The 15,051-nt window shown below is 40.7% G+C and overlaps 1 protein-coding gene across 8 annotated transcripts in view; it reads right to left on the bottom strand.

The window, feature by feature from the left end:
• Positions 1–15,051, bottom strand: part of Itpr2 (inositol 1,4,5-trisphosphate receptor type 2) — an 842,075-nt gene that overhangs the window by 726,115 nt on the left and 100,909 nt on the right. For 7 of the 8 annotated variants that reach the window (XM_074075818.1, XM_074075817.1, XM_074075816.1 and 4 more), the window contains 5 exons: positions 8,696–8,837; positions 6,237–6,398; positions 1,803–1,975; positions 446–565; positions 140–325 (listed from right to left, as the gene is read on the bottom strand). In XM_074075818.1, coding sequence (XP_073931919.1) covers positions 140–325; positions 446–565; positions 1,803–1,975; positions 6,237–6,398; positions 8,696–8,837 — 783 coding nt within the window. The remainder of the gene's footprint in view (positions 1–139; positions 326–445; positions 566–1,802; positions 1,976–6,236; positions 6,399–8,695; positions 8,838–15,051) is intronic. The other variant, XM_074075822.1, reaches the window with a different exon arrangement.

Raw genomic sequence — 15,051 nt, 5'->3', positions numbered from 1 at the left:
CTTAACACTTCAGCTAGCCTTATTCTGCCATGATTTTTTAATTTTCCTCTTTAGCGATATCTAACTTTTAGAGGTTTCAGAAGATCAGTTCTCCATGAATACACAAGATGGAGAATCACAACTCTGTACCACACTTAACCTGTAATAGGTAAGAACTTCTAAGTCAGCTTTGGTGCCTTCCTTTGCTTCCTGAGCTAGGTGCCTGATGGCTTTGCCGTGAGGTTCCTTGTTGCTGTCAATCCAGTAGAGCCAAACTTCCTCATCGTCAATGTCATCAGAAAGGATGACACTCTCCATGGGGTTGTCCACTTGCATTGAGACCAGCCTTGAAATCAGTAAGAGATGCAAACATGTATTAAGAAGCACACTGATGACTATGGTTTTCATGAGTACAGTGCTCACAAAAGAACAAACAGAGGAAAGACGCCTGAGTTGGCAGGCTTACTTGGTTTGAATGAGAATGTCAGCATTGCCAGGACTCAACATAAATTTACAGATGAGTTCTTGTGTGACTGGGATAGCAGTGGTGTTAGACACGCACAGATCTGACAAATAATCCAAAAACCTGCAGAGAGAAAAACATAGTTAAGTGAACAGTCAGACACAGAAAAATCATCACAACAAAAATATAATTAGAAAGAAACTAATTTTGATGCATTTTTACTATTGCTTCCATGTAGTCTTTTTCTAATGTGTTGCTCATCTACTGCAAGTTAGAAACAAAATTGAATATTTGATTCTGGTTATTTAATACTGTTGCAAAAAGGATATGCTCATCTCTATTTATTTGATGGCATTCATCCCTCAGCACTGTGACTTACGTTAAGAAAGTCACCTATCTGCTCTAAAGTAAGAGGCCCCAGAACCAAGTATCAGAGCAGAAACAGATCAAAGCTAATGTACTGAGTGTCACAGAGCCAGAGCACATGCTTAAAGTGTTGGTGGCCTGGTCTAGAGACACCATTTCTACCTTCGAGCATGTAATTGGGCACTATGCAGCTGAGAAAACATCACCACTGTCTTTGACGTCTCAGTGTTCATTTCTCTGATAGAAGGCAACATGGTGCACACAAAAGAACAGAAACCCTGAATGACTGATTCACATTCTACTCCTGACTCCTGTGCTATTCTTAGCAGGATGCTCTTCAGGCTTCTGTGTTCTCATTTCTAAAATGTGGCCATGTAGCTCAGGGGTAGAGTAAGGGCTTGGAATGTGTGAGGCTCTGGGTTCAATTCCCAGAACCAAAAAAAAAAAAAAAATACAAAATGAGGGCTGGGCATAGGGGTGCATGCTATAATCCTAGCACTCAGAAGGCTGAGTTAGGAGGATCTCAAGTTTGAGACCAGCCCAGGCTACACAGTGAGACCCTGTCACTGGAAAAAAAAAAAAGAATAAAGATAAATAAAAAATAAAATGTGCATACAACTATGCATTTCATGAAAATGTGCATCTTGAGATGAGGTATATGAACATATTTTTGAAGTCACATATAACTTATCAGAGTGAAAATCAAACACATTTAAACACCATCTAGGGCTGGGGCACAGCCCAGCAGTAGCACAGGCATGAGACCCAGGGTTCAATGACCAAGACCATAAAAACAAACAAATAAATATCAATCTATAAATATAAGCTCTGATCTCCTACATGTTAAAAAAATCTTTTGTTATTACAGCAATAAAGACAACAGAGTTGCCATGAAAGTCAGTGCTACAAAAGAATCCTAACTTTGAAAAGCCCTGCAAATAAAACAAAATGCCACCACCACCAAGAACAGAACACTGCATGAATCACTTCCAACCTTGGCTCCCGATTTCTCCTGAGCAGGCTGACAAACGTCTCTATTTCCTTTGCTGTGATGTGTTTCTCTAGGAGTTTTCTGTTATTGTGCAACAAAGCTGTGATGGTGTCTTCTGCCAAGATATCATACCCAATCTGGGACTGCATAATACAGAAATTCTTAGCGATGTACTCCTGCAAAGAAGAAAGACCGTCACAGACACCACCAGACAGACTGCAGATAGCAGGTCCTTGAGGGCCAACAGCTTGGATTAATTTATTCATAACAGAAAACTCACTAAAAGTTTTGTCAAAAGAAAAGCAAGTAAATAATTCTTCAATAAATACAGCTTTTTGAGGAAGGAAATGATAATCTATCAGAATATATCATTTTAATTATAGCAATAAGTTATGTTCTAGAAATGAGTTTTAATATGGATACTTACACTCTTGTATCTGGGAAAACCAAAAGTAAATCTAATAAAAACAACAGGTGCTTATTTCACAGTAACTAATCAAGGTCCTTTTTCTTACTCTCACCAAAAGTCATGACCATTAGTTTAGGCAAAATTATAGAAAAGAAAAATGGCTGTCTTGACATTTCAGTAATGAGATATGAGATCTAGACAAGTTCCCAGGAGGACTTGCATTGACTTTTTCTAGTACACATGCTACCATGATCCAAAAATGATGGTTAAATTTTAATATACTTCTTATCACTAAAAAGTAATCTACTAAGATAATGCAATTATTCATGATATTAATCAGATCCATTAATCCAATAACTATTTCCTGAAGGCCTCAAACATTTCAGGTGCTATTTGGGAGAGTGGGACTATGGCTATAACTAGATAGATAAGCTGATCATTTGCTATGTTTATGAGTGAAATGAAGTAAACAGAATGATGGGAGATGCTGAGGAAGGGGCATGTGAGCAAGACAGAGATGAAAAGGAAAAGAAGCAGAAGTTGTGGAAAAACCTGGAGAGAAGCCATCTAGGCAGTGGAAGTAGCAGGTGCAAAGGTCTTGAGGTAGTGGAACCAAGCCTATGTGGCCACTGTAGGTTGAGGATACCAATGAGGGGAAAGAGTCCAAGTTAGACAGGTGGGTCAAAAGAGTCCTGTGAGTCATGGTAGAGGGAAAAAATATTACAAGAGAAAGTCACTGGGAGTTGTAATCACACATTATTTAATCTGTTCCTTATTCTTCATATTAACTATCCTATATTCCAAATTACAATGGCTCATTTTTTACATTCTGTATACAAGCAACACATTTCACGCATGGAACTGGTAGACATAACCCTTCCACAATCAAATACCTTCTAGTTCTTGGGGATTCTCTTTGAGAATGCATCTCTGTTTCTATGATGGGAGAATTTATTGATTAGAAAGTGGTTTTGCCTTAGGAAAAATTTACTGGAATGTAACTATTCCTTGAAAATGGTATTGGCTGCACAAATCTAATTATATTCAAGGCAGCATTTTGTGGCCTTTCAAAGTAAGTGATGGCTTTATTATTGGGTAGCCAATTAAATAAAGTAGATGTCATCTCATACTGTGTCATTTTAAAGACATGCATTGATTTGCACACTTTTATGACTGTTGTAGTCATTCTATGGTATAAGGCAAACTTCCAAGATGTTGATAAATAATTAAATGAAATAGGAGGTGTTATCAAATCCTATAAATAATAATAAAACAGAGACTCAATATTACAGATGTGAGTTAGCACTAAATCATGAACTATAAAATACAGATAAAGGAAAACAAGGTAATTAATGCAAAAAAACTAGAAGGTTTTTCTGTTTACATTTTAAAATCTTGTTCAAAACAACTAGAGAAAGCTGCTTTATGCTTAATGCAAAGCATTCATAATTCAACAGAAGTAAGAAGAGAGTTGTCAGTTATTGCTAAGATTCAGCAAAAGCATGTGTGAGAGAGAGATGAGGGGAAATGAATCCAACACTCCAGGAACACCTGGGCATCTCAATTCTTCTGTCAGCTCAGGGACTTCGTCCTGGGAGGAAAGAGTGAATCACCCACAGCTGAATACTGCAAAATCCCAGAAAGCAGGTTCCCAAACCGCCAAATATTTACCTGGGGGGGGGATGTGCGTGTGTGTGTGTGTGTGTGTGTGTATGTGCACGTGTGTGTGTGTGTACACATGAATTTACTTGTCAGAGGGACGGTGTTTGCAGAGCACGCATCTCAGCATGCTAAGCCTGAGCCCCCAGGTAAGACCAAGGAAGGAGTGAACAAGAACTGAGAGTGCCAGACCTGGAGACACTGAGAGGGGACGCCAGACAAGACATGCTCTGTGGGGAATGCACTGGGGACCAGCAAATGGCCAAGCCCAAGGAGAACAGGTAATGAAGCCCAGGGCGAGGTGTGGAAAGGGAAGGGAAGGGACCCTCGACACCTTCCATCTGAACACAACTGAGGGTGGTGCCCGCCAACTGTCCAGCATTGAAAACCCTAGGTTACCTCTGGAGAACTGGAATGTTTTCCTGTTAATTCATTCTCCACAATCCAGTGTCACTTATATGTGTAGGTGGCCTGTCTATGGAAATATAGTAATTCCCTCATGTCCTCACAGGACACATATCAATACCCCAGTGGCTGCCTGGAACCGTGGACAGAAAAGAACCCACATTAACTTTTCTCCTCTTCACTCCCATGATAAAGCTTAATTCTCACATTAGACATCATAAGAGACTAATAACAGTAAACAATAAAAATCAAACATTTATAGCAATATGTTAAAATTGTATAAAATATATATATCTGTATATTATTCCAGACCAAGAGAAAGGAGGACAAGTGAAGCCCACTGGGCAGCCTCACTCTAGACCTCCACAGAACGAATAAAACCCAAGACCCTCGTGCTGGGAGCACTGCCAGTGCTGACATTCTGAACACCTGAAAGCCGTTCATGCCATGCTATAACTTAAGTCTTCTTGCAGGGGAATGCTAGCAACTCTAGTCCACTCACCATCATACAGGAAGGCAATGCTGTTAGAAGGTGAGTTCTAGTGGCAGTATCTTACAGATGCTGAGCACTTAAGGATTGGGGTACGGTGTCCCCTTGTCATCTTACCACATTAACTTCTGGTTAATCTGTTTAACATATTCTTTTTAGAACTTTCTTAATCTCTAAGCAGAACCCCAAAGCCAGCATTTTAACACAACATAATCTCCCTAATGCAATTTTTTTCCCTTGTCAAAACACTTTCAAGCTACCGAGAGACAACAGTGTGACGATTAAGAACATGGGTTTGTGTTCACACACTGAATCCATTCTTAAAACCATAACCTTGGGGTGAGGGTGTAGCAGAGAGGTAGAGCATTTGCCTACTTTGTGCGAGGCTTGGGGTTTGATCCCCAGCACTGTAAAAAATAAACAACAAACCAACAAAAAACCTGTAACTCTCGATAAGTTATTTAACCTCTCCATGCCTTAGTTCTCATCTTAGCTCAGTACGTACCAAGATGAGTTAATTCACAAAAGTTGCATTGGGATGAGCCTGGAATGAAGTAAGCACTCAGTGGATAGCAATGACCACTAGCAATAACCTTCACTCTCTAGGCCTGACCCTCAGCCCCCAGGCTTATGCCTTCAGCCCTGTCTCACACCTTTCTTCCTCAAGGACTAAACCCAACAACAAAGCACACTGGCCATGCATTTGACTCTGCATGGGATGAGGGAAACATGGGAGCTCAATGTCCAAACGATACTAAATTTTAAACAATTTTATGTTAAACATTTATGTTATTGAATACAATGCATAATTACATACCTGAAGACTAAAGCAGACACAGCTGTTCACAACCTCCAGGTCTATCTCTAGACCCACCAGTGTCAGCCTCAGTCCTCCACAGCTGAGACCGTCTTGGGGCCACAGTGCCCATCCTAGCTGTCATCATTCTCTCTTCCTAGGACCCTCTTCCAAAATGCTTGCTTTTGTACAATTTGTGAAAATGACACATCCTACTTGGTTGCTTCCATCCTCAAGTGTCTGCCCAGGGTCCTGAGTCTCCCTCTTGTGAATTCCCACCCTGCTATCCTTTGTCATTCCCTCCTTCCTCTCCTTCTCCCTCCTGCATGTTTCAGATGCACATGACACACCACTTCTACTGCACACTTCACTGCTTGGCCCACATGTGGTAAGGCTATACCTAACAAACCTCAGGCAAAAAATGCTTCATCCCTCTTCATCTCTTTTTACATAACCAATCCCATAGGCCTTCTGCTCAGTGGGCACTAATACCATACAGGTCAGGACTCAGGACATGTAAGTTATCAATCTAGTTTCACGTGGAACAATAAACACCTATGTGCTTCCACCTTTCCTTGCAAGGTGGAAATCCCTATTCCTATCTTCTTCGCTTTGCACTAGCCACTGAAGGACTCACACTTGACCGTGGAGTGTGTTATGGAAGGGACACCCACTGACCTGGTTTTTGCGGTAGTCCTGCTGAGAGTGCCGCAGGACACGGTAGCACAGCCGCAGCATGTACTTATAGGGTGCATAGCGCTGGTCCCCCAGGTCTTCGAGCCTCAGCATTGAGCCTTCTCCAGCTTTCTCCTTGAAGGGTGCTTTCAGAATGCCAAATACCTATCAGGAACAAAAAGAACCACCTATACTGATGAACAAAGGTGCAACTTTTGCAACCTATTTTAATTTTTTTTACAAATAAGAACACTGGACTCAAAACATTTTTGCAATATTTTGAGGAGAATTAATGCAAAGGAGGGAAGAGTGTTCAGGACACAGGACATTATACCAAGGAACCAAAGAACGCTGCTCAAAGAACTCCCTAAATTGAATGACAAAAACATTATTTAAATGAAATACTTAATTTTATTTGTAAACTATAACTTATTAAAATGAGAAATATAAAGATGTTGGTACCAAACTACACATACATATTCAGATGAACTAAAATATAATTTCCATATACTTCATAGTTTCTACTATCATTTTTCAAAATCAAAATAATATAAAGGAGACACTCACTTTTTATCTAAAACTTATGTGGCAAAATTGCTTTCAAATGTTGATCTTAACTCTTTCTACGGTCTGTTCAGCAAGAGGAAATAACAATTCTAAGCATACATACACCTAATACCAGAGTATCCAAATTAAATTAACTCTTTCTAAAAAGTGGCTCCTACCTATAATCCCAGCTGCTCAGCAGGCAGAGACTTAGAGGATTGTGATTTGATAGGGAAGACATGATTCAAGTCTCAGCAAGACCCCATCTAAAAAACAAGCAGGAACTGATGCTACACCTCAGACATGTCAGCTATGTGGAAAGTATTAATAGGAGGATCATCATCCAGGCTGGCCAGAGCAAAAAGGAAGAATTCTATCTCAAAAATAATCAAAAGCAAAAAAAGGGCCAAAATGATAAAGCACCTGCCTAGCAAGCACAAGGCCCTGAGTTCAAATCCCAGTGAATCCACTGTTTGTGGTATACAAAGATGTGGTGAAAGCAGTGAAGACACACCATATAACAAAAGGCCATGTGGGCAGCTGGTGGTGCCTGGTGGGTTAGATTCCTGTAGGAAAGTCAGAGGTCAGGAAGCACTTGGAAGGCATTGAGGAATGTAACTTACTCGTCTCACAAGCATAACTGCAGACAGGGTTACCTGTAGAAAAGCCACTAGGATGAGGAAAGTGTCTATGACAGACCACAGCCTGGGATGAGCAGTGACACAGGAAAGCAAAGCAGAAAGAAATTATCCTTCAGGGTTCATGAAACACAGTATTACGTTTCTCCAATAATTCTGCATTCACTAAACCTGGATTTTTATTTTTATAATTACGAAATCAAAGATTTAACATATGTTGGTCAAAATATTAATAAATCATTCAGGGTTCTTATAGTCCTTGAAATCAAATGCTTCATATACAAGAATCACTGATGTCAGAAAAGATTTTATACTATTAGAATTATAACCTTCTGTTTTATTTGATAAAAAACTGACTTTATATTTTCAGACTGGTTAAAGATATTAATTTCAATGTCTACATTTTCCTTTCCCAAGTCAGCAAGGACATGTATGTCAATGACACCCTTTTTATGTTTTAAGTATCTTCCTTGATTCCATACTTAAGTAGTGCAAAATCCCATGACTTTAAATAGCAAATCACATGATAAAAAGAACCCATGAAGGCAGGGACATACATATATGCATCCTATGAGGAAATGGATCGATTTACTGGCACGTATGGCTTGTGTCAGGAAGACACAGTAGGGATCTGCTCTAAACTTCCAGGAAAAAGAGAGTGAACACTGCACAGTGCACCCAGGAGCTGAACAAAGCTTCCCTACTTCTCTAGAGGGGAGACAGAAAGGAGGAGGAAGTAAATGAAATGGTGTTTTCAAGCTCACCTGGAAATTCTACCAAGAAATATTTCCAGCAGAGTTTCTAGAGCTAATCTGCCCAGGTATTTCTGGAAGGCTGTGATGGGCTGCCTCTAAGACAGCCCCAGTGGTCTCTGCCCCCTAACATCCACATTCATATTCTCTCCCCTTTACTGTGGGCTGGATTCATTAACTTGCTTCTAAGCACTCCCAGTGGAGCTGAGAAGACATGACATCTAAGACAAGGTTGTGAAAAGGCTACGGCCCCCATCTGGGTGTCTGCTCTTCTCTCCTGGGCCACTCACTTCTAAGGGAAACAAACCACCTTGTGTGCAGGCAGCATTGTGAGAGGCCATGTTGGTGAGCCAGGACACAACTCTTCTCCCAGTTCACCCTGGAGATGACTGGAGCCCCACCTAGCACACCTGACTGTAGCTCCACGAAAGACCCTGAGCAAGATCCAACCACCTAAGCCACTCCTAGACTTTTATTCTGCTTAGTAAAAATAAAATATGCATACTTAGTCCATGAAAAAATTCACCTGTGCCAATATGTTCTGTTCCCTCATTAGTTTCTGGCGCTCCCTGTTGGGCCTGGTGACAACCACATCCAGAACCTCTTGACCATTATTAGGCACATCAGCAACAAAGAAGATGAGGTCTTCCAACAATTTTGTTACAAACCTATCATAAAATGAAAAGAAAACTTTATTCCATGGCTTAATTTTGGATTTTTAAGTTAGACCTAAGAACTGAAACACTAGAATACCTAAAGCATTTTATAACAAAAATACTTTTACCCAACAAGAATAACATGTACTACAGTTCACCTTACCCTTTACAACAATAATCCTTCTCCAGTTCCTCCAACCACACTCCACCTTCATGTCTAATGAAGTATTTGCAAAGACTACTGTGAAATACAGCCCATGACCGCAACAACAGATGAGCTTGGTAAAGTAACCACACCAGAGGCTTTACCAAGACCAACCAGCAAGGAGAACAGTTCTGCTTCAAGGAAAGTGGCTATTCTTCTAAATTCTTAAATTCAAACTCTGTTCTTCACCACCTACTCAAGCTACTATTCCTGATCTTCAGTGCATTTCAATTTGCCCAATGTACATAACATAAAAACCTAAATGACCTGTGAATGGAGACAGCAAGCAATCAATGTTATGAAAGCATTAACTGCTCTATAAAAATCAGGGTGTTCTGAAACCAAACAGTAATGTTTAGTTATAATTCTACATTTTGGTTATTATAACTATTACTTGAATTTCTGTGTTACTAGTCCCTAAAGTATCTTGAAAGTTCTTCCTTCCTTTTTTCTCCCTCCCTCTTCTGTATCTGTGTTCAAGCTAGCATCACCCACACATTGTCGACATGATTTTTCACCACAATAGCATCATGCTCACAATCGTATCATTAATAAAATACAACTTAAGAGCTTCACCTCTTCCAGAAAAGTATGGAAAGTATTCAGTTAGAGACTCTTGATCTCACCTCCAGATTTATATCACAGAAAAGAACATACTTGCATAAAGCCACCCAGATTCTGGTACTCCCAGAATCCAGAATTTAGCCACCACTAAAGAAATGTCAGCACAAAGGCAGAGACCATACACTGCTCTCCAAAATTCCAGGTTCTCCAAGTTTTCCTGGTAGACCTCTTTAAATAGCAAACCAGGTCTTGGAAAACGTGTGTATCTGATAGGAGTCACTGGCATACTGGGTGAATCTCAGAAGGCAAACACAGAAATATAAAACACAATTCCTGTGCATCAGGTGGTGTGGAAGGTCTTTTGAAACTGATTTAATGTCTTCCAAATCACTCTACTGTTCTTAAAACAAAACAGAATTAGCAATTCCTCTGAGCTCAGGTCACCACAGCAAACAGAAGTCAAGCTGAAGTGCAGTTGTCATCTGCACGAGCAGCCTGGGCATAAATATCTGCACAATCTTTTCAACACAATTGATGTTCTTTTTCTCTGGTTTTCTCTCAATAGCTGTAACTAGAAGTTTACACGTCAATTTGTGGTCAGCTACAGATCAGCGTGCTTCAGTGTTTTCCAAATGCTCTGAAACTTGGTGATGACCAAGAAAACCATTTGACTCGGGGTCACTGTGCATTAGGATAAGTGCTCATGTCCCCTGACAATGAGGCCTGGGAAGAAAGCCAGACTCTTATCTGTTCTCACTTTCATCCCTCGCATCCAAGAGGGAACAGGGGAACTTGCTTGCCTTCAGTTTAGGTAAAACTCCCATATTGAGTGGTGAGGTCCCTCTAACACAATCTTCCTAATTTTCTTTTAATAAAAACTTCTTCTGCGTGATTTTCTGTCAGGTGCAGCAATGACAGACACAGAGCACAGCTGAAAACATCATAAACTGCAAAATGGATCAGGAACAAAACAGGAAGAACACAGTGAAGCTTATAGCTGTTTACAGCCGTTTATAGCTGGGGCTGAAGCATCGGTAGGGACCAAAGTAAGTGCAGTGACTGACAGAGGGCTTTTCTACCTTGTCCATGACCCTCAGAAACAGCAGCCCTGGCCAGGCTCTGAATGAGAACAGCAGGAGGAAACGGGAAGCAGAGACAGAACTGGACCCAGCCACCTGCAATCACAATGACTAACCCTCCCATTCATGGAGGGCAGGATCACTCAGCCTTCAGTGTCACACCGGGCTGTACCTAGCTGCGGGAGACCAGGTGGAGGCAACCCCCAAACTGATACAGAAAGTGAGTGAACAGAGGGAGGAAAAGCAAAGATCTCCCACCTAAGAAAAGTCTACCTATTAAAATTCCAAAGCACATGAAGAAAACTGACATTAAGACAGACAGCCATCATACTGAAGAAATCAGGAGCTAATTCATTACCAACAAAATCTAAGTCACAAAAATTTCAACAAAGCTTTCGAATGAGTGTGTTGTCAGTCCTCAAGAGAGAAGCAATTATCTACAAAAACGATGTGTTTTTAAAGCGTAGACATGAAGGAAGGATAGGGAGACATGCAAAAGAACCAACATAAATCTGAAAGTAAAAAATTACAATCACTTAAACAAAAGTCTAATTGATGAAGGTCAACTATTCTGCACATAGTCTAAGAAAAACTAATGATTATGGATCCAGACAAGAGCATAGAGAAATGAGAAAGGCAGATAATAAAAGGTGAATTAAACAGAAGGATGAACTAGACGACCCAAAGGTATCTACTAGGAGTTCTAACAGAGAAAAGAGGAAAAATTCAGTGTGGCTTGAAATTTTTCCAGAACTGAAGGAATATATGTAGTCTCTGAATGGATTGAAAAACTGAGACACCAGACACAAAAGCAATTAGAGGAATTGTAATGTACACTAAGAAACTTAATGGTAACAGAAAAACAGTGTTTGGAAACTAAATTTCTCAACAAAAAATGGTGCACCGTAATTTATATGATATGGTTCTTTTGTATATATCAAGTATAAAGTGAAATTTTACAAATGAAAAAAATAAACACAGAACCATGGCTCTAGATAACTGTGACAAGAAAGATGGGAGAAGTCTGTCAGTGCATAATTAAAGCATGCTGATAGTTGGACACGGTGGTACATGCCTGTAATCCCAACTGAAGCAGGAAAATCAAAACTCTGAGGCCAGGCTGAGCTACATAGTTAAATCTTGTCTCCAAAAACATAGTTGAGGTACTTTTCTACCAGGAGTGTTAGAAGGATATATGAATACCCTCAAATTTTCTAAGAGAATATATACCTAAAGGGTATGACTAAGAATTTGGGAGCAATTGCCAAAGGAAAGAAATATAACCTAAAGTTTCTAAATCCGTAGAGGAAAAGGTAAAAGGGAGAAATAACCTTTATCAGAGGAACAGAAAGCAAAATGGAAGAAAGAAAAGCTACAGGAAGGCAAAAAAGGAAAGGGAGGGAGGGAGGGAGAGAGGGAGGGAGGGAGGGAGGGAGGGAGGGAAGGAAGGAAGGAAGGAAGGAAGGAAGGAAGGAAGGAAGGAAGGAAGGAAGGAAGGAGCCAGCTGTGGAGGCACACAGCTGTAATCCCAGCACTCAGGAGTCAGAGGCAGAAGTATCACAACACGTTTGAGGCCAGTCTGGGATATACAGCAAAACCCTGACTTAAAAACAAATAAACAAGAATAAGAATGAGTCTAAATACATTATTTCCCAAATGCAAAGTAATTAAACTTGCAAATTAAAATAGACTAGATCTTGTCTCCTAAATCAGATTAGGTTTTTTAAATCCAGCCCTCTGCTGCCAACAAGATACATAACAGAAACAAAAAGACTAGGAAATCTGAAATCAAGAGACATTGAAAAACTAACACCCAGTGAATACTGAAGAAAGGGTTGCTGGCATGGCAACAGAAACCTCAGCAAATAAGATGTAAGGGAAATAATGCAACTCCAGAAGGAACATCAGGCAGACCTCTGACCTGGTGGTCATCAGTCATGTGACTATTCTAGACTCCGCGCTGTCAACGTGGGGTTTCAGAGACACCCCTCAGGTCTGTAAGCTGCGTGGTGACAGGACACGGTCCTGACATTCACCTGACAGGGTGCGTCATCACAGCTCCACATGTCACACAGCCAGCATGTAGCACACACCAAGAGCCTGATGATCCTGAATGAATTACATCCGTGAATGGCAGATAGTGGAGGATGCCTCTGCAGGCACAACTCAGAGCTAGGACATGGGGCAGATTCTGGTTAAGAAGTCCATGTGCTGGGTGTAGAGGTGCACGCCTCTAATTCCAATTATTCAGGAGGCGGAGGTAGGTGGTAGAATGCTTTAGTGAGTGCAAGGCCCTTTGTTCAAATCACAGTGAGGGGGTGAGGAGAAGCACCTGTCACTTCCTCAAGCTCTGAATAGCAGACAACACCCCTCCACATCCTCAGTCTGCCCCCATGTTCCCAATACTCTCTATTTTGTTGGTGTAGCTAGGCAGAATGAGACTGAAAATGAACTAAGGTTGAGCATCTTGGAGCATAGCACAGCAGCTGTGCCCCTAAGTCCATTTCCAGGGTGAGAAAAAGGGCAGCAAAAGACAAAGAGAGGCACCAGCACCACAGGCATTGAGACAGCCCTGCAGTCTCCCACACCTCCCTGACCTTGTATCATTCTTCCTGATTTTGTGTAAAGAGAGTATCTAATAATAACTTCATTCTCCATAGGCGGAAAAAGTCAGAGTTGTCTGTTATTTTCAGAAAGAATTTTATATTGAGTTCTGAAACTCAGAAAATAATATAGATGCATTCAGCTGTGCCGATAACTACTGCAGTGACAGGCAGCTTCAAATTTGTTTTGATGGGCACTGGCTTTTCTGAAATTACTAAATTAAGATCAATAATTGCAATTCCATTCTTCTCAGGCAGAACCTTCTTTGCTATGTTGCTTTTCACTCTAAACCAGAGGTACAAAGCAGGGACATGAAAAGGCATGATCTTTGGTCCACTCTACCCATGCCCTGCTAAGCTTCTGGAGAAGAGTGGCTCACACGGGAGATAAATGACCACCAAAGGTGCAAACTCACAAGCAGAAGGTGGGCTCACCATTTTCTTTCACAAATACCTTTGTGTTTAGCAAGGGAGACTTTTTAAGAAAGACTCAGAAAATGTGTGTGTGCGTGCGTGCGTGCATGTGTGTGTGAAAGAGAGAGAGAGAGTGGGACAGAGACAAACGGATTCATTAAGAGGAGTTACATAAATAACAAGCAAATAAAAATTCCTGTCTGCATACTGAAATCCATTTCCTGTCATAATTGAGCTCTGATATTTAGTTATCTGGAGTCCAGAAAGGCGGGGCAGCTCCCTCAGCTTTGGCCTTTATTTATGCCCCACAAGAGGGTTAGAAGTGCAAATGAACACACAACAGTTGCTCCCAAATGCAGGTTTGTCAGGGGAAAACAGACATGAACAGAAAGGAAGCTCTCGCTTACATATTCAGGTTTTTTAATTCATGAGATATGGGAAGCAAGCTGGATATCTTTCTCCTTTGTATTGTATGTAACACATATATGTTAAAGTTTCACCATGTGTCCTGGCTCACAGCTGTAATCCCAGCCACGTTGTGGGGAGGGTGAATTGGAGATAAGGAGGATTGCTGTCCTAGGCCAGTCTGGGCAAAAAGTTAGCAAGACTCCAGCTCAAAAATCAAGCCAGGTGTGATGATGCACACCTGTGATCCCAGTTACACAGGAGGTTTAGATAGCAGCATCATAGTTAAGGCCAGCCCCAGGCAAAAAGTGTGAGACCCTGCATGAGAAATAACCTAAAGCAAAGTGGGCTGGAAGCATGGCTCAGGGGTAGAGTGTGTACACAGCAAGCATGAAGCTCTGAGTTCAAAAGCCCAATACTGCCAAAACAACAACAAAAATAAAAACCATACCCAAAACTTTCTACAACTTTTAGTTAAGGCATACTGATAATGTGATCCCCATGAAGTCACCATTCAGAGTGGGGACTAGATCACTGCAGGAGCACTTCACCCTTCCTCTCCTCCCTGCCATTTTGATTTTTGAGACAATGACTTCCTTACATTTCTTTATAGTTCTTCCAAATGCTAAAACACCCACAAAGAAATAGTTTATTTTTGCTTGTTTTGGAACTTATAAATCATGTTTCAGTGAATGTCTTTTTGTCTTATTTTTGCTCAGTCTAGTTTGTTACATTGATCCATGTCATTACACACAGACTTGTACAGTAACATTTTCATGGGTATACTTATTCCAGTGTATGAACATATCACAATTTTATCATCTCTTCAACTGCCTGTGGACATCTGAATGTTTTCAGTTTGAGGGAATTTAAAACAAAACTGGACATTCTGGCACTTGTGCCCTGATGCAAAAATGTAGACTAGCATCTTACAGACAGATATTCAAGAACATCCA

The sequence above is a fragment of the Castor canadensis genome, chromosome 6, assembly GCF_047511655.1.
Source record: "Castor canadensis chromosome 6, mCasCan1.hap1v2, whole genome shotgun sequence".
Taxonomy (NCBI): Eukaryota; Metazoa; Chordata; class Mammalia; order Rodentia; family Castoridae; genus Castor; species Castor canadensis.
Note: the sequence above shows the minus strand (reverse complement) of the source record. Positions and strands in the feature narration are given on the sequence as shown.